General features: G+C 38.4%; 3 protein-coding genes across 5 annotated transcripts; 1 reads left to right on the top strand and 2 right to left on the bottom strand.

Annotated features, from left to right (window-relative positions):
- The first annotated feature begins 437 nt into the window (after window positions 1–437).
- LOC134789829 (cyclin-dependent kinase 10) lies at window positions 438–5,751 on the top strand. The gene is made up of 8 exons (XM_063760488.1): window positions 438–543; window positions 621–736; window positions 840–912; window positions 992–1,166; window positions 1,613–1,815; window positions 2,130–2,357; window positions 4,700–4,918; window positions 5,471–5,751. Exons 1-8 carry the CDS (start codon window positions 534–536, stop codon window positions 5,656–5,658), a joined length of 1,212 nt encoding a protein of 403 aa, XP_063616558.1. The 5' UTR covers window positions 438–533; the 3' UTR covers window positions 5,659–5,751.
- LOC134789826 (zinc finger protein 652-B-like) lies at window positions 5,714–16,586 on the bottom strand. 2 transcript variants are annotated; one of them, XM_063760482.1, is made up of 5 exons: window positions 16,273–16,580; window positions 14,072–14,799; window positions 13,526–13,717; window positions 8,568–8,676; window positions 5,714–5,916 (listed from the first exon to the last, which is right to left on the bottom strand). In XM_063760482.1, the coding sequence occupies exons 1-5, from the start codon at window positions 16,408–16,410 to the stop codon at window positions 5,809–5,811; spliced, it is 1,275 nt and encodes a 424-aa protein (XP_063616552.1). In that variant the 5' UTR covers window positions 16,411–16,580; the 3' UTR covers window positions 5,714–5,808. The 2 variants fall into 2 exon arrangements, with proteins under 2 accessions (XP_063616552.1, XP_063616554.1); XM_063760484.1 differs by lacking the exons at window positions 5,714–5,916; window positions 8,568–8,676 and adding an exon at window positions 8,684–8,818 and having other exon boundaries at window positions 16,273–16,586.
- A 3,418-nt stretch (window positions 16,587–20,004) lies between these two features.
- LOC134789489 (uncharacterized) lies at window positions 20,005–23,828 on the bottom strand. 2 transcript variants are annotated; one of them, XM_063760066.1, is made up of 3 exons: window positions 22,810–23,828; window positions 22,216–22,515; window positions 21,486–21,580 (listed from the first exon to the last, which is right to left on the bottom strand). In XM_063760066.1, exons 1-3 carry the CDS (start codon window positions 23,210–23,212, stop codon window positions 21,555–21,557), a joined length of 729 nt encoding a protein of 242 aa, XP_063616136.1. In that variant the 5' UTR covers window positions 23,213–23,828; the 3' UTR covers window positions 21,486–21,554. The 2 variants fall into 2 exon arrangements, with proteins under 2 accessions (XP_063616134.1, XP_063616136.1); XM_063760064.1 differs by having other exon boundaries at window positions 20,005–22,515.
- Between the last annotated feature and the right edge of the window lie 1,637 nt (window positions 23,829–25,465).

Here is a 25,465-nt window from a genome sequence, read left to right as displayed (position 1 = left end):
TTTTATAGTTTGACGGTTACTATGTTCTTTGTTTTAACGTTTCCTTTCACGTAAGGCACTTGGCGAAACTATTTAGTTAAATGTTCTTAATAAAAACGATTATATTATTTTAATATAAATACAATTATATTAAGACGATTAAAAAATGTGAGGTACCTAAATTACTGAAAATATTAAACGTTTCATACTTGAAACGGAATTTGTGATAAAAATGCAAAGACAAAGTTTTTTTTCTTTTTAACAATTATGGCCTGGATGCGTGTTTTTTAAGACATCACAGACAAAGCGGTGACACCATCTAGTTGATTTACATGGAAGCATCAGGTGAGGAAATGTTGCTGTAAACATAATGCTGACTGCGCTAGTTTCCATATATAAGGTACCCCTCTTTGAAGTTTCGCCCCCCTGCTTTATCTTATCTGTGCCGGCATCGGCAAAAGCAAGCAAAATATTTCATTGATTCAATTTAATTATTGTTTCTACGTGTTGTTTTTAGCTTCTCATCCATCAATTGTACAGTAGAAATCTGTACTATGTCTCAAAGTACGTATAACATTTGATTTTTTCCCTTAAGTCGTAGAACTTTTAAGTAAAAGAATTCAGGTTTCTTCTTATTTTAGACTCTGAAAAACCATCCAACAATCAAGATGTGGATCCAACGGGTCCTGCGGTGCGAAAAGGAGTCCTTATATCTTTTAGAACGGGTAAAACAATGGAAATACCAGAAAAAGACATAGTGAGTAATCCTTGTAAACATAACCTTTTGTCCAATAAAAGAATATTATTACAACACATATTTCTTTTTATTTAGTACTTCATATAGCTTTATTTTTCTTTAGCTTGGAAGATGCAGATTTGTTGGTGAATTTGAGAAAATAAACCGCATTGGAGAGGGTACCTATGGTATTGTATGTAAGTATGAAATCGGATTTTTGCTTCTTAGTGTAAATGCCTTTCCGGATTATAGATCCATGTTTTTTTTTAATTTCAGACAGAGCAAAAGAGAAAGCAAATGGAAATATAGTGGCTCTCAAGAAAGTGAGGATGGAAGTGGAGAAAGATGGACTGCCGCTCAGTGGTCTCCGTGAGATTCAGGTGCTAATGGCATGCAGGCATGAGAACATAGTGCAGCTCAAGGAAGTTCTGGTGGGGCGGTCATTAGAGAGGTAAAAGAAAATACTATATATAGGCTACTAAGCTGAGGCAGTTGGTTGCTTTTGTGGTTAAGAAATGTGGTTAAACTGAAACGGGACTTATTCACATGCACTTTAGTGAGTTATGTGAGTGAAAATTGTGTTATTATAAATCAATATATGGTTGGCAATAAGCAACTGATCTGTGTCATTATAATTAACCTTTGCCTGTGTTAGATTAGGATCCTGACCATATTATTCATTCATCTTTTGGCATTTTCTTTGAGAATGATTTTTCTGCTCTATATGGCAAAACTGAAGTTGTTGAGTAACACTGTATATGTTACCTACATATCGCCCACCACCAAAAACTGATGGACTGATGAATCTTAGCTAAATGATAGGTATGATTAGAGTTTAGGTATGATTAGAGTTTGCTGACTTAAAACATATTATCTTATCATAATCTGTATTTTTAGCATATTTCTCTCCATGGAGTACTGTGAACAAGACCTGGCATCCTTGCTAGACAACATGGCTTCACCATTCACCGAGTCGCAAGTAAAGTGCCTGATGCTGCAAGTGCTCAAGGGGCTCAAGTATTTGCATGCTAATTTTATTGTGCATAGAGATTTGAAGGTATCCAATTTACTTTTGACGGACAAGGGATGTGTTAAAATAGGTAAGTCTTATTTTATTAACCCTTTATAAGGCACAAGGGTGTCAGGAATTGTGTAAAATTGAACCCTATCACTCTGAAATAAAGTTCAATATCAGGTGGGAAATAGATTAGATTAGATATTTATTTCTTAAAGAAAAAGACACAGTAACTATTTTACACAAAGGGATAAAACAAAGGCTTTCACTAAAAGGCTTAACTTATGTAAAATTCACAAAACCTCACACTTGTGTCACATTTCTCACATTTGTCCTTTTAATGACTACAGTGTATTGTGTATTTTTGAAAGAGGAAACATAAAAGTCAACTTTTTCCAGCCGATTTTGGACTGGCGCGTTGGCTCGGCGCCCCCGCCCGCTGCGCCACCCCCCGCGTGGTCACACTATGGTACCGAGCCCCCGAGCTGCTCCTACAGTCGCCTAAGCAGACCCCAGCGCTGGACATGTGGGCTGCGGGCTGTATTTTGGGAGAACTGCTTGCCAACAAGCCGCTGCTGCCCGGCAGAAGTGAAATTGAACAGCTGGAACTCATTGTTGATTTGCTTGGTAAGTTTTTTCTGTGAATACTGATATATTACTCTACTAACTGGAGCCAGAGCAGCATGTCATGTAAGTAGATGGCCCAAGCAGACCCCAGCGCTGGACATGTGGGGTGTGGGCTGTATTTTGGGAGAACTGCTTGCCAACAACTGCTGCCGGGCAGAAGTAAAATTGAACAGCTGGAACTCATTGTTGATTTGCTTGGTAAGTTTTTTCTGTAAATACAGTTACTAATACTCTACTGACTGGAGCCAGAACAGCATGTCATGTAAGTAGATTATCCAAGCAGACCCCAGCGTTGGACATGTGGGCTGCAGGCTGTATCTTGGGAGAGCTGCTCGCCAACAAGCCGCTGCTGCCGGGCAGGAGTGAAATTGAACAGCTGGAACTCCTCGCCAAGTTCCTAGTAAGGTCTGTGCGGAAAGAGAAGAATCATGGAATGTATGGGGCCCAATACATTCCACGACTCTTCTTTTTCCGAACAGACTTTAGGTTAAAAACCGACAGATTAAACTAGTTCTCACTGTAACCAAAAGTAAGAGACGTTGATATGCTATGGTTTATGTTTCTTTGGATTTGACATATCTAATGACATGTTATGTTTTTAAACGATTGCAGAGCCATCTGCGTTAAGTTTTGAGCATTCAATCCTCATTTTAAAATGTAGTACAATTTTGTACTGCCACTGTTACCTACCACGAAAAGCATCTAAAAATAACACAATTTACGTGCTTATATTCGTACAAGTAAAGGTGATACAAAGAAATCCTTTTCGGTGGTGATATCCGTTTCCGAAAAGATCCGCTCTCAAAACGTTCCCGTCATTACGCTTTCTTAAATGAGCAATTTCCTATAATATGCATGCATATTCTCTCATCAAATCCCTTCCCCTCGACCTTTTCGCTATGTATATTACAGTACCCTAGCTGATTTCTAAAATGATTTTATAATGGATAATGATAATATATCTCACATTATACCGGTATTATGGCTCTTACCCGGAGTATAGACCCGAGTGTTGTGATCCTAGTTAATGTATTTTAAATGAGATATTTCAAGGAACAAAATGTTTTCGAAAATATACATATGTTACGGAAAAATGGGCCTACCAGCTTATGACAAGATATAGTAGATTGTTAACCAAGGGTTGAAAGGCACCCATTTCTATCGAGGTAGTTTGGCGCTCGAACGCAGTGAGAGCGCCAATAGTCCGAGACGGAAATGGTGCCTTTCACCCGAGTTAAACACTCTACTTTTCATATCGAATGCGAGGAAACCAAACAAGACAAGGCAATTTCGCAAAATCAGTAATTGAAGTACTTACCTAATAGACCTACGGCCATGATTTTTTCCTTAGGACTTACTTGCAATCGGAGACTTTACATGTGTGAAGATTAATAACCCTAGCGAAAATCATTTAGATTGCAATATTTACGAAAACACATTTTTTAACAAACTGCAGTAATTTTAAAATTATTTGTTCATTATAGTATGAAAATCAGCGGGATTGCCTCTTACTTTTTAATTTTATACTTTTTCGTTCTAAAAGCCGCAACAGACTACCGGACCGCACCGCGACCTTGGTGCGCCGCATCACGTAATAACATAATAAAAGTATTTTAAATAATAAATAATAATATAAGACATTTTTATCTTGTACTTTATTTTATTTTCATGAATATAGTGGTAAATAACTTTAAAAACCCATTTAATAACGTACAAACGTTTAACTGTGGCTGTATACGATTCTGCCTTTGCTCATTTACGCAAGGGTAAGGTTTAAAAAAATATTTTTGGTGTATTCCTTTTGGTTCCCGCCTTATGAAATCGAGTAAATAGAATTCAACGAAAGAAATCAAGAATAATTTGTTTTTAACAATTTACTTACATCTTTTTTTATAAAAAAAAGGATCAACGTGGGATTAGTAAAATTAAACAATTACCAATTGTTCCAGGCGAGGAAATAAAGACACTATTTTTCCATTTTGTTTCCACCCAGTTGTTCGTGGGACGGGGACGCAGAGGAGCACACCACTTTTCTGCGCTAGAGCATAAACGTATCACTTTCTGCGCACCTTTTAGAACAACAACGACCCACTTTCAGAGCGTGAGATATGAAAAATATTTTGTGAAAGCTACAAAAAAAAAATTCATTGCTTGGCGAAATAAGTTACATAAAAAAACCTAACTGTTCATTACTGTTTCGAAACCTGGAAGTCTTTCACAACTTACTGGGAATCCGTTTTAGAAATGGATTTTTCTGGAAACATAAAAATAGACATAACAAAGGTAAACAGTGGGTAAACAAATACCCTTATCTCCAGTCTACAATATGCTATTGTTCCCAGGTACCCCCTCCGACGCGATCTGGCCCGAGTTCAGCGCGTTGCCCGCCCTCCAGAACTTCACGCTCAAGCAGCAGCCGTACAACAACCTGAAGCAGCGCTTCCCGTGGCTGTCGGCCGCCGGCCTGCGGCTGCTCAACTTCCTGTTCATGTACGACCCCAACAAGCGAGCCACGGCCGAGGAGTGCCTGCAGAGCTCATACTTCAAGGAGCAGCCTTTACGTGAGTCTACTGTATTAACTTCATGCCCATCGAAGGTTGTGCAATTGTTGACTAGACTAGAGTTAGACCAAGAAAGGTCTGCAGCGATTGATAGCAGACGTACAATACAATACAAGTGCAAATGTTAATTAATACGTCATAATTTCATAGAAGTTTCCACATTGCGTGTGCTAAATCTAACAAACTGTTGATAATCGTTTGTCCCTCTCCGTCATTTCTGTTAGAAAGAGATAATTTAACAGAGGTTTGTATGAGGCTGCTAACTTTTATAAATAGCGACGTAAGAGAACACCGATGAACAGCTTCCAGACGCCTGGATCGAGTAATTAACTAATTACAATAGTATATATCAAAGTAACTAGACAGATTTCGTTGCTCCAAAAATTTTAACCACGCACCGGGGCTCTTCCGGGGCTAGATCTCCGTATGATAATATGTTAACATGGCGCATGGCATGCTCCACACCATAGACAGTTCAATCCGTACATCAAGTTATTGTTTATACAGACAGCTGTCAAGTGATTGATTATAATTACACTATTTTTGTTGCAGCGTGTGATCCCAAGCTGATGCCAAGCTTCCCGCAACACAGGAACATGAAAGGGCAACAGAAGAGTTCCTCCAATCAGTTGAACATACCACTGTCTAGTCTAAACACGGGCGCTAATGATCAAACCAACAATTTGCCTGCCATTTCGGACCTTCTAGGGTCTCTTGTCAAGAAACGGAGACTAGATTAAATGTTTCAACGACCTACAATTTAGCTTAAGGTTTTCATAATAAATTATCCATAAGTATGAGACAAGTTTTATTACAAAACAGTTGTTACACTTCAGTTACGTATTTCAATTTGCATGTTTACGATTTTTAGGGTCTTTTTACGGTTCACTTTAATCAGTAGACGCATCTTCGTCACCAGAGAGGCCAAGGGCTTGATTGAATTTTTGATATTTTTGAATTAGGCCTTTGTCTGGTGTTACGGGCTTCTTTTTTTCTTTCTGAAAGAAAAGAGATGAAATAAAAATGCAGTTCAATTTGACATAACTTTATGCATTCATGACAATTTCATTTAAAACTATACATTTATTACCACGCTCAATTAGAATATACTATCACTGGTTGGGTGGTACAGGCACTTACATTTAAAACATTACTTACGTTTGAAATTGCATTGCCATCATCAAAGAGTAGAGTGTATAGAGAGTTACTGTCATGGTAAATTATGTAGCCACAATAAATTTACTGCCATCTTTCGACAGAAGATTAAAACTGTTAGAACTGTTGATTCTTATTCTTTCACGGATGTGTTTATTTCTTAAATATTGAAATTAACGCCATCTACTGTCGAGTAGCAAAGATTACACCAGTGAGCGTCAGGATGGCAGGTGGACCTCAGCGAATTTGAACGAAATATTTATAAATATATTGTACCTTCGATGTACTTTAGTGTACTTTTACTAGAATTCAGTGTACTTCTCCCGGAAACGAGATATTTAACGAAAAAGGTCCACCCGCCATTCTGACGTCAGGATGGCGGGTGGACCTGTGAAAGCTTGCATTATTTTACGCAAAATGTATGTATTTATATTGTACCTACAGTGTACTTGCGTGAACTATGAATAGAAATCAGTGTACTTCTTCCGGAAACGAGATATTTAATGAAAAAGGTCCACCCGCCATTCTGACGTCAGGAACTATTTCGCTACGAAACATTTTCAAATTAACATCAGAGCTGACAGGTAAACAAATCAAAATGTCATTATAGTCTGGTTATTACGACTTGGTTATTGTAGTGTTATGTTATACAAGCGAGGAAATACTTAAGTACAGTAACAAAGACGTGTTTGAAGAATATTTACTATGGGCAAAGATATACATAACATACATTTTCATTTTTAGTTTTAATCTTGTGTCGATAGATGGCAATAAATTTACAGTGACTACAAAATTTACTATGACAATAACTCTCTATACACTCTTTGCTATGGGCTATGGAGACGATCAATTTTGTTCATTGACAATGTAGCAGACCCTATGTAAGGTAATTTTGACATATGTGTGACGCGTAAGAAAATATATGAATTTTATACGGTAAAACCGGTCAAATGCTAGTCGGACTCGCGTTCCAAGGGTTCCGTACATAAGTCCGACTCACGCTTGATTGCACATTTCTAATAGGTTTTCCTGTCATCTATGGCTAAAGTACTATTATGTGTATTTTTTTCAAAATTTTAGGCCCAGTAGTTTCAGAGATAAACGGGGGGGGGGGGGGGGGGGGGGGGGGGGGGGGATGGTCGGACAGACAGACAGACGCACGAGTGATCCTATAAGGGTTCCGTTTTTCCTTTTGAGGTACGGAACCCTAAAAACCGACACAATAAATAAATGTTAACACCGAATATTTGGATTCTGATTATGATTAGAGTGAATAAAAGTATGTAAGTCAAAATATATTATATATATATATATATATAGTCCTCATCGTAACAAACAAACATCATGGACGTTGTCTAGCGTGAGCCCTTATGTGGCTGGCCAGCCCGAACTTGGTCTTAAAGTCTATTGCACGTGTGACAATAAAGTTGGCCAGCTGCGTTGAGCGTGTACACGTAGGAGGGCTTAGGTCTCTCTTTCCGTAATTGGCGTAATTTACGGAAAGACAAAATAACGAGTTGCCAATCCACATTGTTCAGACTATACTGAACTGTTGCCATATAAATGAGAATAATAGTGCCTTCTTGATATTGACCATATATTCCTGGTCAGGCTTTACTATAGAAGGTAGAAGGTACTACAGATTTCATAGGTCCACACGCTAACCTGACGTTAGCGGGCGCAGCGTGGTTCCATTTTTATCGTCTGTCACTACGATAAGCGATAAAAATGCGACCGTGCTACCGCCGCAGGTTGGCATGTGGATTTTAGTTTGAGCATAGCTCGTTTTAGGGACGAGTAAACTGATTTCTATTAAAGGTTTACAGAAGTACACTGAAGGTGTACACACACTATAACTGCATACTTGGACTGCGGTATAATCCAAAATTTCACAGGTCTACCCGCCATCCTGACGTCAGAATGGCGGGTGGACCTTTTTCGTTAAATATCTCGTTTCCGGAAGAAGTACACCGATTTCTATTCATAGTTTACGCAAGTACACTGTAAGTACACAATAACTACATACTTGGAGTGCGGTATAATCCAAGATTTCACAGGTCCACCCGCCATCCTGACGTCAGAATCAGAATGGCGGGTGGACTTTTTTCGTTAAATATCTCGTTTCCGGAAGAAGTACACTGATTTCTATTCATAGTTTAAGTTAAAGTACACCGAAGGTACAATATGTTTATAAATATTTCGTTCAAATTCGCTGAGGTCCACCCGCCATCCTGACGCTCACATTACACCACCATACCTTTGGCCTACTGTCGAGTAGATGGCGTTAATTTCAATATTTAACAAATTAACACATATCAGTGAAATAATAAGGAATAAAGTCAAATGGCGTTCTAACAGTTTTAATCTTCTGTCGAAAGATGGCAGTAAATGTACTGTGGCTACATAATTTACCATGACAGTAACTCTCTATACACTCTATTCTCTTTGCCAATAACAATACACTAAGTTGACCCTATTCGCAAAACCTACTCACGATCTCTTTTTGTTGTTTTTCAAGATTTCTCAACGAACGGATACATGTGGAACAAAGTATAACATCTTCCATGTGATTTACAGTCTTCTTTCGGTGATGGTGTTTTAATCTGAAATAATAATAAGATGCTGTTGTTGTTATTAATACAGGAATCCTAATAAGGGCACATTTAGACGGTGCGAGAACTCGCATGCGAACAAAGTACATCTTCCATGTGATTTACAGTCTTCTTTCGGTGATGGTGTTTTAATCTGAAATAATAATAAGATGCTGTTGTTGTTATTAATACAGGAATCCTAATAAGGGCACATTTAGACGGTGCGAGAACTCGCATGCGAATTTCATTACATTGCGTTATTTAATCGATCGGTGCGCAATGTAACTAAAATTGAATGCGAATCCTGTACAATTCGAGAGAGTATCAGTTATTATAGTTACTAGCTAATAATAGCATAACCATGAGTGGCGGGGCATCAAACGTAGGTATCTATTGGAAAACCTGGAGCTAAAATTTAACTTATGTACCTACAATCGACGTCAAAAATAATAACTTATTACATTTTTGGTCTTATTACAAAGGAGTAAGGTTCAAAAGAGTCTATTATTATTTCAAAATAATCAAGGCGGTGGAAATTAAGTTATATTGACGTACCCATTTCCCTAATCTGTGCAAGGTGGGTCTACATTTACAAGGCGTTATCGGTCTACCGTTTAACTGAGTTATTATGGTCAGCTACGGTTTGTATTATGTTAATCGAACGAGCGAGCGAAGCGAACGAAGTTCTTACATTCGTCTTGGGACACGGAGCTGGCTAGGGGCACGTCCCGGCATTTCGATGTTTTTAAGCTGAACTATCAGAGGATAGTTTGATACTCAAGAACTTAAATAAATTTATTCTAATTTAAATTAAATTGGGTAAACGTGTAGTTGAGGGCATTATATTTTAGTCATTAAATTATGAGCAGGCTCGATCAAGGGGTTATTGAGCTAGAAGAGCTTAGAAAGCTAAAAAGCTATTTGTGAGGGATCTTGCTATTCTGGTCAATTTTTTGCAAGAAAGTATGGTCGAGTTTGGTATCAAATGAAAGTGCTCGGCTTGCACTTTTTTAATATCGTTTTAAATTTACCATTTTGATATAATTAGCAAGATAAAAATAAACATAGTATAGGTATTTGACATTTGACAGGAAATATTTCGGCATTTACCACAGATACAGTATCAGTTAAGGGCTCCACAGACCTTGTAATATATCCACGCGATTTTTGATCCATTGCCGCCTATAGTGGGACATAAAATAGTAGAAATAAAATAAAATGGAACTCTAAAATTTCCATACTATAGTCGGTCAAACAAGTTTGTCAGTAGAAAAAGGCGCGATATTCAAATTTTCTATGGGACGATAACCCTTCGCGCCTACATTTTTTTAGCCGCTTTTTTCTACTGACGGAAATGGCTTGACAGACTATAAATTGTTGTCATGTCATTTTACGTCAAAAATGTGACAGCTACGTAGAAAGTGGCGCCCTCATTTATTAACCGACTTCCAAATCTCAAAAGGACGAGATTCGATTGTGATTTTTTTATGTTTGTTACTCCATATCTCCGTCATTACTGGACCAATTTTGAAAATTATTTTTTTGATTGTATGTATATGCATACAGATTGGTTCCGTTTTTGTCAAAACCCAGTTCTGATGATGGGATCCATTAGGAATCGAGGGAACTCCTCAAATCTTAAAGGCATACATATAGTGATTTTAGGTTTTATCAACAAATCAAGCATATACATTCAAAAAAGTGACATATGATAAAGTGGAACTGCTGATGATGATCAGAACGGAACTCTTCAACGAGCATAGTTCACGTTTGGCGATTTGTCCTCTTCGTTATGTTTGTTGAGCAAGTTAAGTTTTTAAGCCACATTTTTGTCAAGCTCGAGTTCTGATGATGGGATCTACGAGGAATCGAGGGAACTCCTCAAATCTTAAAGGCATGCGTATAGAGATTTTTCTATTTTCATCAGAAAATCAAGCATTTTCATTAAAAACTGTCGCATTTGATGAAGTGGAACTGCTGATGATGATCAGAACGGAACTCTTCAACGACGCATAGTTCACGTTTGGCGATTTGTCCTCTTCGTTATGTTTGTTAAGCAAGTTAAGTTGTTAAGCCACATTTTTGTCAAGCTCGAGGTCTGATGATGGTATCCATGAGGAATCGAGGGAACTCCTCAAATCTTAAAGGCATGCGTATAGAGATTTGTGTATTTTCATCAGAAAATCAAGAATTTACATTAAAAACTGTCGCATTTGATGAAGTGGAACTGCTGATCATGAGCAGAACAGAATTCTTCAATGACACACGCACGTTTGGCGATTTCGTATTTCGATTTTGACGGAGCTGGCCCTGGAGCCAGACCTGACCCGGAGCCGGGCTCTTATCTGGACCTGAACCCGGTCCTGGACTTGGACCTAGACCAAGACTTAGACCTGGACCTCGACCTGGACCTGGTTCTGGATCCGGAACTGGACCCGGACCCGGACTCGGACCCGGACTCGGACCTTGACCCGGAAAACCACGAATACCTAAGCTGAATAAACCACTATGATTACCTACCATAAAATGTAGGTATAAAGTATAATGATGCCAAACTTACTAGCCCCTCCCGCTCAATCAAACCGCACCGCACGCGCCGTTAAGTGGGTTACGTTAGGTTTGAACTGCGATCCTCACAGAACCGAAAAAAAGTGGGTTAGGTTAGGTTAGAACTGCGAGCCTTACAGAAACGAAATGCTACTAGAAAAGTGGTTTTGGTTAGGTTTGAACTGCAATCCTCACAGAACCGAACTGCGATCAGAGAAGTGGGTTCGTGAGGCTAAAACTGCGACCCTTACAGAAGCGAAATGCTACCTACTAGAAAAGTGGGTGGTTTTACCTCCTTTTCTACATAGTGCACCATCTATGTACAATAATCTTTCACCGGCCCCAATAGAAGTCGGTTTTTTTTTTCTTGAAAATTATTTTCTAGTTTTTATGTCGACCTATACGACTAAGAGCGGTTTCACACTACGTCCGATCCGAATGCGATCTGAACCCGTCAAAAATATGGTCCGTAGTAGTCGTAGAACTATTTCTATGGTAAGTTACGCACCGCACACGTTGAATGACGGAAAGAAATCGGATGACAGAGATCGGATCTAGTGCGTAACTTACCATAGAAAGGGGTCATCCATTAATTACGTCACACGAATTTCTAGGTTTTTTGACCCCTCCCCCCCCTTGTCACATTTGGTCACATTTGGCAAACCCCTCCCCCCTAGTGTGACGTCACATTTTTTCTACGAAATCGCCAAATCGAATTAAGTACCTAAGTATTATTAATATTTTATCAAAATATTTTTGACGATATAAATATTAGTAATTTTATAACCCAAAACTGCTTAGGAAAGAAAATTAAAAGAATAAAAACGATTATCGTTTTAAAAACTTGTTATTTAAATGTACAGCGAATAAAATAATTTAAAAAAAAATTTCGGTTACTGATGAAGTTAAAGTGACGTCACAAAGTTTGTGTCTCCCCCCTCCCCCATGTCACAATATGTCACATTTTCTTGACCCCCTCCCCCCCCCCCTAAACGTGTGACGTAATTAATGGATGACCCCAAATAATAGTTCTACGGCTACTACGGACCATATTTTCACGGGTTCGGATCGGATTTGGATCGGACGTAGTGTGAAACCGCTCTAAGTAGGCGCAACAAAGTCAATCGCTCTATATAATTTTTGGCAAACCGCGAGTTCTCAGTTCGGGGCGAACTACTAGTTAAGTTAAAATGTAATATACAGGATGTCCCATAAGTGACACGTCACAGTGACACTGGAGATAGACCAGGCCACGAGGACCCAAACAAACTTAACATGACCCCAGTAAAAGTGGCACGGTTTTCGAGTTATTGCCAAATTAAGGTTTTACATGAATTTTGACATTGTTCGTGCCAGTGTGCACTCGGAAAGGACTCGAAGTAATTTTTTTTATGTGTACGGCATCATGAATAGTTAATTAAGATAACAGAATAGGTTTTTTATCGATAAACAATGTAAAATGCAAAAAAGTACTGGTTTAATCTGTGAGTGAGCTAATAACGTCAAGCTATTGAGCATGTTATGCAGATTCAAAAATGGTATGATACATGTACCTTCCTGCAATAAAATAGGAATTATTATCATCTTTCGAAAGCCTCATAAAAAAAAAATTAAAACTAGGAAATCTGCAATCCGTTGCGACTTAGTAAAAAATAACGATTTATGTTAAGATATCTAATTCTGGATACAAAAATAAAAAAACGCCTATTCAGTATTTCCCGAATGCCTAAAAGAAAGAGATGGAAAATGGTTATCTCCGTTTTTAAGGATATCATTGAGTTGATAAAGGTTTAAAGAAAATAAAATACTGCAGGTTGAAGTTTAATAAATTTATTAAAATAATTACTTTTCTAGTATTTTTTTTCATGACAGTTGGTCAAAGTTTTAATTAATGTTTCGCTGTGGATTTAATTCAAGATTAAACCAGTACTTTTATGCATTTTACATTGTTTATCGATACAATGCCTATTCTGTTATCTTAATTAACTATTCATGATGCCGTATACTTAAAATAAAAATTACTTCGAGACCTTCCCGAGTGCACACTGGCACTAACAATGTTAAAAACGGTCAAAATTCATGAATAACCTTAATTTGGCAATAACTCGAAAACCGTGCCACTTTTACTGGGGTCATGTTAAGTTAGTTTGGGTCCTCTTGGCCTGGTCTACCTCCAGTGTCACTGTGACGTGTCACTTATGGGACACCCTGTATAAACTAGTTTTAGTCTCAAAACTCAGCTACTTTTTATTATAAAATCACCGTGCAACTTCTATATCAACCGCTTGAGATAGATGCTGCGTTACCAACTTACGGTTTCCCACAATAATCACAGTGCAGCTTATTGGCCTCCCGATGCGTGATGAGGTGACAGCCGAGTTCGTGGTAAGTGGGGTAGCGCTCCTGGCAGCGTGGGCACAGGATCTTGCCCTCCGACCGCCCGCCATTGGTCTGGTGTTCGATCAATTCTTGCGATGATTGGAAATTATAGTGACAGCTGCTGCACCTGTGATAAAACAAAGTTAAACTCGCTAAATGACCGAGTAGCTATGTCTGTATCTTTAGGTACTTATTTAAAAAAAGAGTAAACAAAATCTACCCTCAAATGGCTTCTTAAGCCAATTGAGGGTAGATGAAAACATCACATGATCAAATAATGTAGGTTAAAGTCAGGTCGTTCAGTGATATATCCAGGTGGTTTTTTATTTTGTTGGTTACTCAATAAATGTTAACTACCCGAAAACGTACAAATTATTTGTTAACTATTATTTATGTACCTAAAAATACAGAGTACCTATAAGTGTGTACAGAAAAAATACATCGGTGGAAGGAGGCACTTATTAAGCATTTATCAACTTACATGAATATGTTTTGTTGAAGATGATACGCCATATGCTCGATAATCTTCTTTGGGCAGAAATAGTGAAACTTTTTTTCACAGCACTCCACGTAGCCCGGCACTCCGTGTCTTTCTTTGTAATGTTTCATTAGCGATCTATAATTGAAGTCACTTTGGTGACAGATGCAGCATTCCATCTTGTAGAATAGGGTTATTTGCCTGTCTAAGGCGGATCCTTGCTTGGCAGGCCGACCATCGATGATAACTATATGGTCCAATACGTCTGTGTTACTGTCATCTTTACTCTTTTTACTCGCTTTAATTTTTTCCGCCGGTTTGTTTGCAGCTATTGTACTACTGAGCAATGATTCATCTACGTTTTCAGTTCGCAGGAATTCCTCTAATGGCATTGATTCCATAAATTTCATTTCGAGAGGTGATTTCTTTTTGAGGGTTTTGACTTTATTTGAGTCACCTTGTTGTTGACCTGATTCCGGGGGGTCTCCTTTTGATTTTTGTTGAGACTTTTTTTCGGCTTCTGATAACAAGGTTTGGGTTAAAAGACTGGTCGGTGCTATAGGTGGTGCTTCCGTATTTTGTTTGTTAGCTTTTTCATGGTCCATCTTATTTTTGCGAAATTCCAAAAACTTTTGAGTTTTTTCGACTTTGACAGCAAATAAGTGTTGAATGCCAACTAGTTGCAGGCAGTCATGGCAGATTGCTTTCGGGAGATTGTCGTCCGATCGTATCTATAATTAAAAAACGAATTGTGGTCAATATTATAAATAAAGCAAAATGGAAATCGATGTAGATGTGGAACCGTATTGAATATCTTGTACAAAATGTGTTTACCTACAGAAGTCGGATATGTTCCTGGGGGCCGATTTTTGAATTTCGATCACTCGATTTCGTCACTCGACAAGCGGTCGAAAACGGCGAAATACTAATGTTTGAAAGACGACCGATAGAAATTGGGAATCGAGTGGTATTGGCCACTCGTTTTCAATTCTATTAGTAGAATATAAATGCCTAGTATTGGAGATATTATTGAACGAAATACACGAAATCGAGCGGTAGAATTTCAAAAATCGGCCCCCTGTAAACCACAAAAAATACGTGGGATACGTTAATCCCATAGCTAGTCTGAGTAATGAATATAATGAATGAATGAATGATTTTTTTTATTTCAGGCAAATTGTTGCCCATACGTAAATACCTTAAAACTAGCATACATACTAAACTGCCATATTCAATTTAGTGTAGGTAGGTAATTATATTATTTTTCATCACACTTGCTCGGAAAAGATGTATTTACACGTAGGGCTTGCGGGCGGGAAATTGAATTTTTCGCCCTAGGGCGGAAAAAATCTTTTCCGAGCAAGTGTGATGAAAAACACTTATTTACACGTAGGGCTTGCGGGCGGGAAATTGAAATTTTCGCCCTAGGGCGGAAAAGTGTTTTATACAGAAGTTTGTTTTTATTAATTCTCCTTTTTTTCCTTACAAGTGTGATGAAAAACATTGTGTGTGCCACGGGCGGTAAAGAAATTCCGAACTCGTGAACATTTTAAGCCCTCGCTTCGCGTCGGGCTTAAAATTGACACTCGTTCGTAATTTCTTATTTCCCGCCCTTAATACACAATGTACTATTACAGTACATATGGTCCTATTTTCCCGCACTATTGCGTAAAATAGCACTTTTCGTGCGTATGTCAAAAGTTTAAAGGGCCATGTACTGTAAAACGTTGTACGATACACGTGCGATAGGTAATTCGCAACTCGTGTCGATTTAAAACACTCACTTCGGTCGTGTTTTAATTTATCGCCACTCGTTTCGAATTTCCTATTTTCCGCACTTGTACCGTAAATAACTATACCAGGCAAAGGGTGATATGCCAGCACTCACATAGTAAGTATGTTATTGACGACCGGTCTGGCCTAGTGACCCTGCCTGTGAAGCCGACGGTCCTGGGTTCGAATCCCGGTAAGGGCATTGATTTGTGTGATGAACACAAATATTTGTTCCTGAGTCAGGGGTGTTTTCTATTTATATAAGTATGTATTTATCTATAAAAGTATTTATATCGTCGCCTAGCAGCCATAGTACAGCTTTGCTTAGTTTAGGGCTAGGTTGATCAGTGTAAGATGTCCCCAGATATTATATTATTAAAAATATTATTATTGCCAATTTAAATGCTCAAAATTACTGATATATTACGTACTACAATGCCGAAGAGCCGCTTTATCTTCCGCTTGAGTTCTAAACTGAGCGGTTTAAGCTTCACCACGTCCGTACAGAGACACAACCGACATGACAACTCCCGAACCATCATCTTCTCAAGTTGGGTAAAGTCGTCCATACTGCTGATTTGTAATTTAACCTACTGCTGATACTTAAATGGACAGGTACATTTTAGTACCCGCGATAATATAGGTACACTTTATACTTCAAAATTGTTACCTAGACATGACAAATACTGATTTCAATTATAAATTATATTGTATTGCTTTCGGCGATAATTTTGATCAAATGTGACAACTTTGTTTATTTTTTTGCTGAAGGACGCATGAAGCTGCCAGCGAGTCAAACTAATACTGCCCTCCTAAGCTAAAAAGCGGTATTTGCATATAGTTTTCTTTGAAAATACGGCCTTTTAGCTTAGGAGGAGGAGGGCAGAATAGGTATCTTGATTTTATAATGCCGGGGCCACACTAACGGGAAACGCCGTTGATTATTGCGATTATCCCAGTGTGGCCGTAAAAGTGTCAATTATCGCGATAATCAACGCGTTTCCCGATCCCGTTAGTATGGCCCCGGCATAAAAGATATCTCGGGACTCGTAAATTATAGCACACTTTCCACACTTGCATTGAAATGTACTATTTAAAATTTTAGATGTGATTGAAATCGTTTCCAATTATCTTGTGTTTTCCTTTTATACAATATATACCTAGTTACCTACCTATAACATGCGGCACGTCGCCATATGCCCTCAGGAAGACTCTGAATTAGACTGAATTCTGAGTTTATTTATTTAGGCACTACTTAATAAAATATTATAAGGATACATTCCCAAAACTACTTAAGTAATCTTGGTTCAGAAAATTTAACCGGAAACTCTTAACATATTTCGGTGGAACCGTTTGTACATATTTTGTTACTAAAAACGACAAGTTGTATTTAAGGGTAGTTAAATACGCGCGAGCGAGCGCTCAACTGAGCGCACCGCAGGAGACTTCCTGTTTCAGTTAAATTTCATTCCGTAAGTACCTGCTGTACCTAACCTACCTACTCGTAATGTGAAATGTTTTTACCTCGCGTCTTTCGATTGAATCAAAAAGGTACTTACATGCTGTAAATCTGTTGAAAAAGGATTTGATGTTCAGTTTTTAATAGTTATTTACGATATAAGTGCGGAAAAGAGGAAATTTGAAACGAGTGGCGATAAATTAAAACACGACCGAAGGGAGTGTTTTAAATCGACACGAGTTGCGAATTACCTATTCGCACGTGTATCGTACAACGTTTTACAGTACATGGCCCTTTAAACTTTTGACATACGCACGAAAAGTGCTTTTTTACGCACTAGTGAAATAGGTAGTGTTTCCTTATAGATTTGGATTTTTTTAACTGCCATGTCCAGTAATATAATATAAAAAGCTGTCGGTATCTACTCTTTGCTGTAGCTGTAACTAATATAAGTACATATAAGTAAGTATAAGTAATGTAAGTATATATGTACCTACCTACGATCCTGTGGTACCAATATATCAATGAGGTTTAGTATTTATCATTAAAATCCGATTTGGCATTTAAAACATGCGACAAATGATTAATAGAAATCTTAGACTTCTAGAGGTGACATTGCCTACAAGAAAAAGAAGGTTAAAGTAACATGTATCAAGGTCTGGTATTAATTTTTTCGTTGCTAAAAATTGTTACACAAAGAAAATAGAGGGAATAGAAGTTTTTTTTCATAGCCTATTCTGGTATCCCATTGCTGGGCAATAACCTCTCCCTTTGATGTTTACGACTCCCGATTTAGTGCCTTCCGGTCAGTTGTTAAGGAATGTCACTTGGTCATCCCGCCATCTCCGCCTGTGCCAGCCACCTCCGCGCCCATCTTCTGGCATCCACTTAGTAGTTACACTAGCCCACCTATCTGAATGCATGCGGCAGATGTGACCGGCCCAGTCCCATTTGAGTAGAAGTTACGGTGGTATTCCACCTGTCCAATTTCTTTATCTAATGTCAGTGCATCTCACAAAAGCAAAATGTGATACATACAAAATTTCTACTCGCTCTATCTGCTATGTACTTGGCGTATTTACCCTAGGGCCATCCGGGCCATGGCCCGGGGCTCAAATCCGCCAGGGGCGGCATATGGGCCGTATAGCGCCCCTGGCGAATTGCATTTTGTTTTTCTTCCTTGACTTCTGGGGCGGCGAAACGTATTGGCCCGGGGTGCGGAATTTCAAAATACGCCCCTGCTTATTACAATTTTAGCAAGAAAAAATAATACCATATAGATATACTTATTTAATGTTCACGCCATGTTTCATGATCTTTCATCATGTCGTTTTAGGGTGCCGTGGGCTCTGCCAGCTGAATTTTTGAAAGATCCAAGTTGTCGTCACCAGTGGTAGGTAACTACTGGGATTTTTTTCCCTCGGCTAGTGAACTGAACGCACCAGCGAGCACTAACTGAGCGCACCAAAGTAAACGACTAGATGTCCTGTTTAATTAAATTTTGTACCTCACTCAAAAATGTGAAACGTTTTTACCTCGTTGTGGCTGTGCTCCTATTAAGATGGAAATAACTCTTTTGATCCATTAAAATGGCACAGCCTTTTGTGGCAGCGAACTCGATTTAATTCGGAAAAGTTGAGCTTTATAATCGTGTTTCGTATGCTTTTAAAAATTCCTCAATTAATATAGGTACCTATTAGCAAATTAGATAGGTATAATGTAGATAGAACCTATAGGGAGCTACTTATGCATATTTAGAGATTTTTTAAAAGCTTACGTACTACACTACGCTCGTATTTACCTAATGCTTCGCTATTTGTTTAGTGCTATTTTTAAAAGGTACCTAATAGTGTTAGAGTTAGACCAAGAAAAGTCTGCAGCGATTTTGTTAGCCCACGCAGTGCAAGTGTTATTTACACGTCATAATTTCATCGAAGTTTGATGTTTAAATTTACACTCGGACTGCGTGGGCTATCAAAATCGCTGCAGACGTTTCTCGGTCTGACTCTATTTTATATTTATATCTTAAAGTAATTTAATGCAAGATGCGGAATTAAATCAAATGCTACAATTGTAAAGAACTTGGTCCAGTCTCACAAGCACGGCAATTAGGGTCTACAAACTCCGATTTATAAAACACCATTTTCATCTCAGAATACATAAGGTCGTAAGTCCCTTGTATTTGACTACTTCATCCGATCTTACAGACTCTGATGTACTGTATCAATCCATTATTCATTTTGCGTATAATAGAACGAACGCATACTAATGAAGCATTAAATTCGCAACAGGATATTTTTTATTGATCTTGTGGGCCACGGCCTGGCCACGGCCGATCATTAGTATGTCTTCGGGTTGCTAGGGTGGGATGTCTTATATCAGAAATAAATCTAGATCAAAGTCATAACCTGTTATTAAAATCAGAATAAGTTATTTAAAATATACATAATCTAATTGAAAAGGTCTTGGCCTTCATAGGTAGATTGTGGACTGTAAGTTAAAGATTTCAAATAGGAAAAATTGAGTTTTATTTAGAAACCACACAAAACATGCTTGTTACAGGAAAGAAAATTAAAGAAGTGCCGCTATGGCAACTAAATAACAATATTCTTATTATTTTAAATATGGAACCTTTAGTTCGTTTTTCAATGTTGCTAACATTACTGCGCCACGAGATTAAATAAATTTAAATGCGTATGTTAACATGAGCAACATTTGACAGGATTCATTACAATAAATTATAATTATATTATTTATTTTTAAAGAAACAACTGATGATTAATCAACACAAATCTTAACAGAACAAAATAAATATATATGTAAGCTCTTTGTTTACACTTAAATACATACCTTTGTAATAGGTACTTTAGACACTTATTAAAAGCTAAAAATTAGGCTAAGTTAAATATCTATAGGCAGTACACATATTTTTAATAGACCTATTGTGAATATGACCGCTTTGCCAAGGGTTGCTCAACTGCGCGTAATATGCCGTCCTTCCCCGGAACAAGTTAATTACCCTCGCCATAGGCTACTCGAGAGGAGGTGAATTGTCACTACGTATTATTATAACTACGAATACCGAACTCGCACGAAGCAGTGAACCGTGGTGCAGGCATGAAACACATCAGGTGAGTTGTGGCAACGGCATTCAGTCTGAAACACATTAGACACTTATTTATAATCTTTTTTACAGTGATTAAACTTTCTATTATACAGTGCCTTTGTCATGAATAACATAAGATTACATTTTGTCCTGTATCTAGTAAACATATATGCTGATTTCTTATAATCAAGTTTGTCATGGGTGACTGTTTTGGCAATATTGCCAGATGCTGTGCAGCATAAGGAAGCGACGCGTTTTGTAATCGACCACTAATTCGTATAATGCCTTCGCCATCAAGGAAGGGAGTTAGCGGTTTTAAATTACCTTTAACTTGCTTGTGAGATTGCAGCATCCTTAAATCATCTGCCAAGGATTGAGCTTGCTCATGTTTGACTATTAACATGAGGGCCTTGTTGAGCTCGACTATAGTTAGGAAGCCCTTAAGGTTCTGAGAAGTCAGTTTGACATGATTGCAAAACCTAAGGATATATGCAAGAACACAAGTCATTTTTGCTACAGTAGAGAACTTTTTTATTTCAAAGAGATCAGGGTGGTGCACTGTGGTTGTAAGGCACAGAGCACTGGTATGATCAGCTTTCAGTTCAGGCAACTCGGTGGGCACAGGTGAATGTTCTGAAAATATACAATCTTCATTATGCAGGATTAATTGCCCATGCCCATTATATTTTGTGAAAAGAGTTTGATTCTGTGGCACATGCAACCTCTTTTCTAGATTGAGAAATCCATTGAGTGCTAAGTGAGAAGATTTTCCTAAATCAGAGTTGATTTGCTCTAAAGGGACCTTATTGGGCTGTAAGACCTCATAATAGTCTTGCTCTGGTAATTTATGTAGGAAAATCTCAGGCACCTTTTCAGTTTCCCCAAATGCACTTGACAGGTCGCTTGGATATTCATTGCATTCCCTACAAAGCAAAGATATTACCTGTTTGGATTTTTTTCTTGCTGGTAGCTGCATTCGACCACCGATGATCACGCCAAATGATGTCTGCACTAGTGTAGGACCTTGTGGCGTAGCGGCGCATGCTATTGAAGTACTTGAAGCTGCAGCACTCGAGGTTGTAAAGCTCGGTGCCGGAGTACTTGCACTGCCCGCAGTTACGATAGGCTGTTTGGTTGCTTGGTCTCCATTATTCTTCGTCTGCATCAGAAGAATCTGAAAGAAGACACCAGCATCTAGCAGCAAATCCACATCACCACGCTTATTAAAATTCTCATCGGCCAGTTTGCAGTTAGTAGGCAATGTTATGTGCGACTTGTTAATAGGAATCTGTGGCAACTTTGTTGTTATTTTATCAACAACCTTGCAATTGACATTTATTTTGAATGGATAAACAGCAGAATGCACATCAAGGTTTATACATTTGTCAATCGCATGCTTGGCATTATTGATACCAGTTATTTTAGAACTAGTATTTTGCATCGGTAATCCCAATTTGTCCACAATCCTCTGTGTAATGAACGATGCCTGTGAGCAACCATCTAACAATGCCTTGCAATATATTGCTAGCCCTGACTTAGTAATCAGCTTGACTCGAGCAGAAGGCAATATTATATTATGGGCTCTATTCCTAGTTGCAGACAAAGTTACAGAAGGAGTAGGCTTGTCTTGATGCAATAAGCTATTGTGCTGTAGCTTGCACACCTTACACCGAAAATGAAATTTGCATTTGCGCTTGTGTTGCGACAAACAAATCTTACACAAGTTGTTTGTTGAAGCGAACTCCATGCGTTTATGAATGGAAGCTAAATTAAAACTCGGGCAATTATATAATCTGTGTGCACACTTACAGTATAAACATTGCAGCTGAGGCTGATGCGCGGACGGCTTTGCTTGTGCAGCCACAGGATGGTTGACAAAGCTCTGCGAAGGCCCCTTCTGCATGTCAGTGTTTTCAAATGCTAGGGCACGTTTTTCCACGTAACCTAGGAATTCTTTTACCGTGGGCGACACATTGTTATCTCGCTCCAGTTGAAATGCTCTGTAGGTAGGCAGGTCAATCTTCTTAGATAGGATGCAAATTATTATGGCATCCCACTTATCTACCGGCTCACCCAGGTTTTGCAGAGCAGCAAGATGCTGTTTGACAACTGAAATGAAATTTCGTAAATTAGTGACATTAGATCGCGTGATTGTAGGCATATCTAGTAGTGCATTGACATGTTCTTGCGTAATTCGAACTTTATTATCGTATCGTTCCTTCAGTAAGCGCAGTGCTTCTGGGTAGCTGTTGTCTTCTAATGGCAGATTTTTTATTAAATCGAGCGGTTCATCACTTAAAAAACCTTTAAGATAATACAGCTTCTGCACCGCTGAAAAGGAAGTACACTTATCGATCATGGCTGTGAACATGTTTGTAAATTCGTAATATTCTGTGTATTTACCTGTGAATGTTTTTATGACGACTCGAGGCAGTTTGAGGTTCTCCGACTTGACACTTACGCCATTTTCGCTGCTGCTGGTAGCGCTCACTTGAGGAGGATTGTCCCGTAGGCGGATAACATTTATGATGCTATCTAACTGTGCTATCAACAAAATGTAGTTATCTTCCACCTCCTCGTCATCGGTGGCGAGAGTAGCTGGTGGGGAGGAAAAAAGCGAGGCAACCTTGCTAGTGAGGCGCTCATATTCGCGAAAGGCTTCTAGAAGCCTAGTTTTCTTTGCTTGCACTAACTCTATCGGCGAATTTATGAGCGCTTCTCGGTCAAAGCTGTTTTTTAAACGTGTGATTGAGCCTTTGGCGCGACCTCGCGCGGCTATTGCCTCTTTTTGTTCGGTGTCTGACATTTTTACAATTCTGTATAAAATGCTCTAAACAATCACTACACTTTACAATCACTAAACAATATTACACTACTAAAATACACTAATACACGAGTCACAAGTAATTTACTAATGCGGTAAATAAATTGAATTGTTCAAACACGAAACGAATTAATGGCGTCGTCGCGTTATCGCTGTGTGATGAATCGCAGTGTTGCGTTCTCTCGGCGTTGACGTACGGCGCTGCGATTGGTCGAGGAACTCGAGGATTGCGCAATGCTGCCGCCCGCACGAGCACGAAGGGATGCGTTCAGATTGCACGTTGACTACACGAGACGAATGTTTCTTGCACGCGCTGAGAGCGCTAGTTGGTGCATCATAGCGTTTCATTCACATGAATCTTGCGTTTTTCTTCGTATTGCGCCGCTCGGCTTTGCAAGACGGCGAAAGAAAAAACGATGATTTTACTCTTCTTTTATTGCGCCGTTGGCGAGAAGAATGAAATATATTGCATTCTTTATCATTTATAATGCGCCGCTCAGGACTTCAATAAGTCGGCGTGATAAAGAATGATTTCTGACCTTCAATGTAGTTTATTGCGTGATTCCATCTTCGGCACTGATTTTTTCCTTAGAAGGACCATATGAAAAGGTCCTGGCCTTCACAATGCCTTCACATGATGTTGGACTTTAAAATTGGCGGAAATAAAATATTAAAATGTAAAAAATAGAAAACACGCTACATTGTCGTAGGAAAGAAATTGAAGAAGTGCCGCTATGGCAACTAAATAACAATATTCTTATTATTTTAAATATGGAACCTTTAGTTCGTTTTTCAATGTTGCTAACACTAATCTCATAATATTTAGGTAAATTATGGGTAACCGCAGCTAAATTAAACACCTAAGACACCATTTTAAACTTTGCCAATTGTTCGTCTACGATCATAATAAATCATACGGCACCTGAATGTTTTAATCAATTTACTTAATCGAAATTTGCATTCTGATGTTGAAGTATAAAATATGCCATTTAATAAAATTTGTAATTCAAAATGAACCTATTGCATCTATTTAACGCCTTTCTAATGACTTCGAATAGAACACTAGGTACGACGGTGTATTAAAAAATACGCATACTTAACTCGTAACAAACATATTTTAGGGAATGTGTCCTGGGATAAAGAGTACTTAGTACTACATGTCTTTTTCCAGGTTAGAAATAATGTGTGTGGGTACCAAAAAACATTCAAATATACATATACACAAAATTTCATACTGATTAAAATTACCTACTGGGATAAGAACTTCAACTTTAATGTAGCTTTTTAACATGAGTGACTTGTTTGGTGCAGATAACCGTATAGCAATATGGTTATAAGATTTGTCCGGCTTGGAGCTATCCTTTTACTTTTTGAGATTGTTGGGCAGGATTTCATGAAACCGATTCGTCCCAAATGCCACTTATCTAGAGGTCTGGTCCCGAGGCACGTCCGATGCTCTATTATACATAATTGAATAAACCTCCCTTAAAGTGTTATTGTCTACCGCTATATTTACTGTACGTTATTAAATACAACGTCGGCGTCGTCTAGTTTCGTCTTTATTTAATTACTTGCCTACCTTTATTTTATTTAATGTTGGTTCCACATGTTATTTTATTTAATGTTGGTTCCACGTGTTATATATTTTAAGAGTAGCTTGCACTTGACGAACATTTTTGAATTGAAAACTTCTTTAGCGGCGCTGTGCACTTTTTGTGATGGGGAAAAAATGTTAAACTCGCGACAGCGTAAGACGTAAGACTCTTCGTAAGACGGACACGTGACCTGATCGAAAAACTGTTACAATGTCATTGAGTTTTCACTTCTGCCGGCACTCCCGGAGTGCAACCCGTTGTTTTTTTTTCTTAGTTTCTACTGTGATTACAAAACTTTAATGAAGGGTGCGATGTTAAATACAGTTAATTGCGGTTGTTACTACTTGTGTTCGCTTCTAAAAGCTGATCACTTGACGTAAGGGCAGTCCGGTAAGGGTATCTTCAGACGTACCAGCTACAGCGGTGCAAATTGTTGTTTGCGATTGACTGATTGAGTTTAATGGAAACGTTTGTCAAGTATAGGCGTTTTCCTTACATTTTCGCAAATTAGATTGAGTAGGTAGGTAATAAAATTGCTAAACGATAGAAAAAGCCGTACCAATTGTGGTTCGCTGAATAGGTCGTATCAAAATGCTTTAAGTACGTATTAGCTACGTTCTCCAGCAATAATAATAGTAGG

This window comes from Cydia splendana, chromosome 4, assembly GCF_910591565.1.
Source record: "Cydia splendana chromosome 4, ilCydSple1.2, whole genome shotgun sequence".
Classification (NCBI taxonomy): domain Eukaryota; kingdom Metazoa; phylum Arthropoda; class Insecta; order Lepidoptera; family Tortricidae; genus Cydia; species Cydia splendana.
This window is presented reverse-complemented; position numbering and strand designations above follow the sequence as displayed.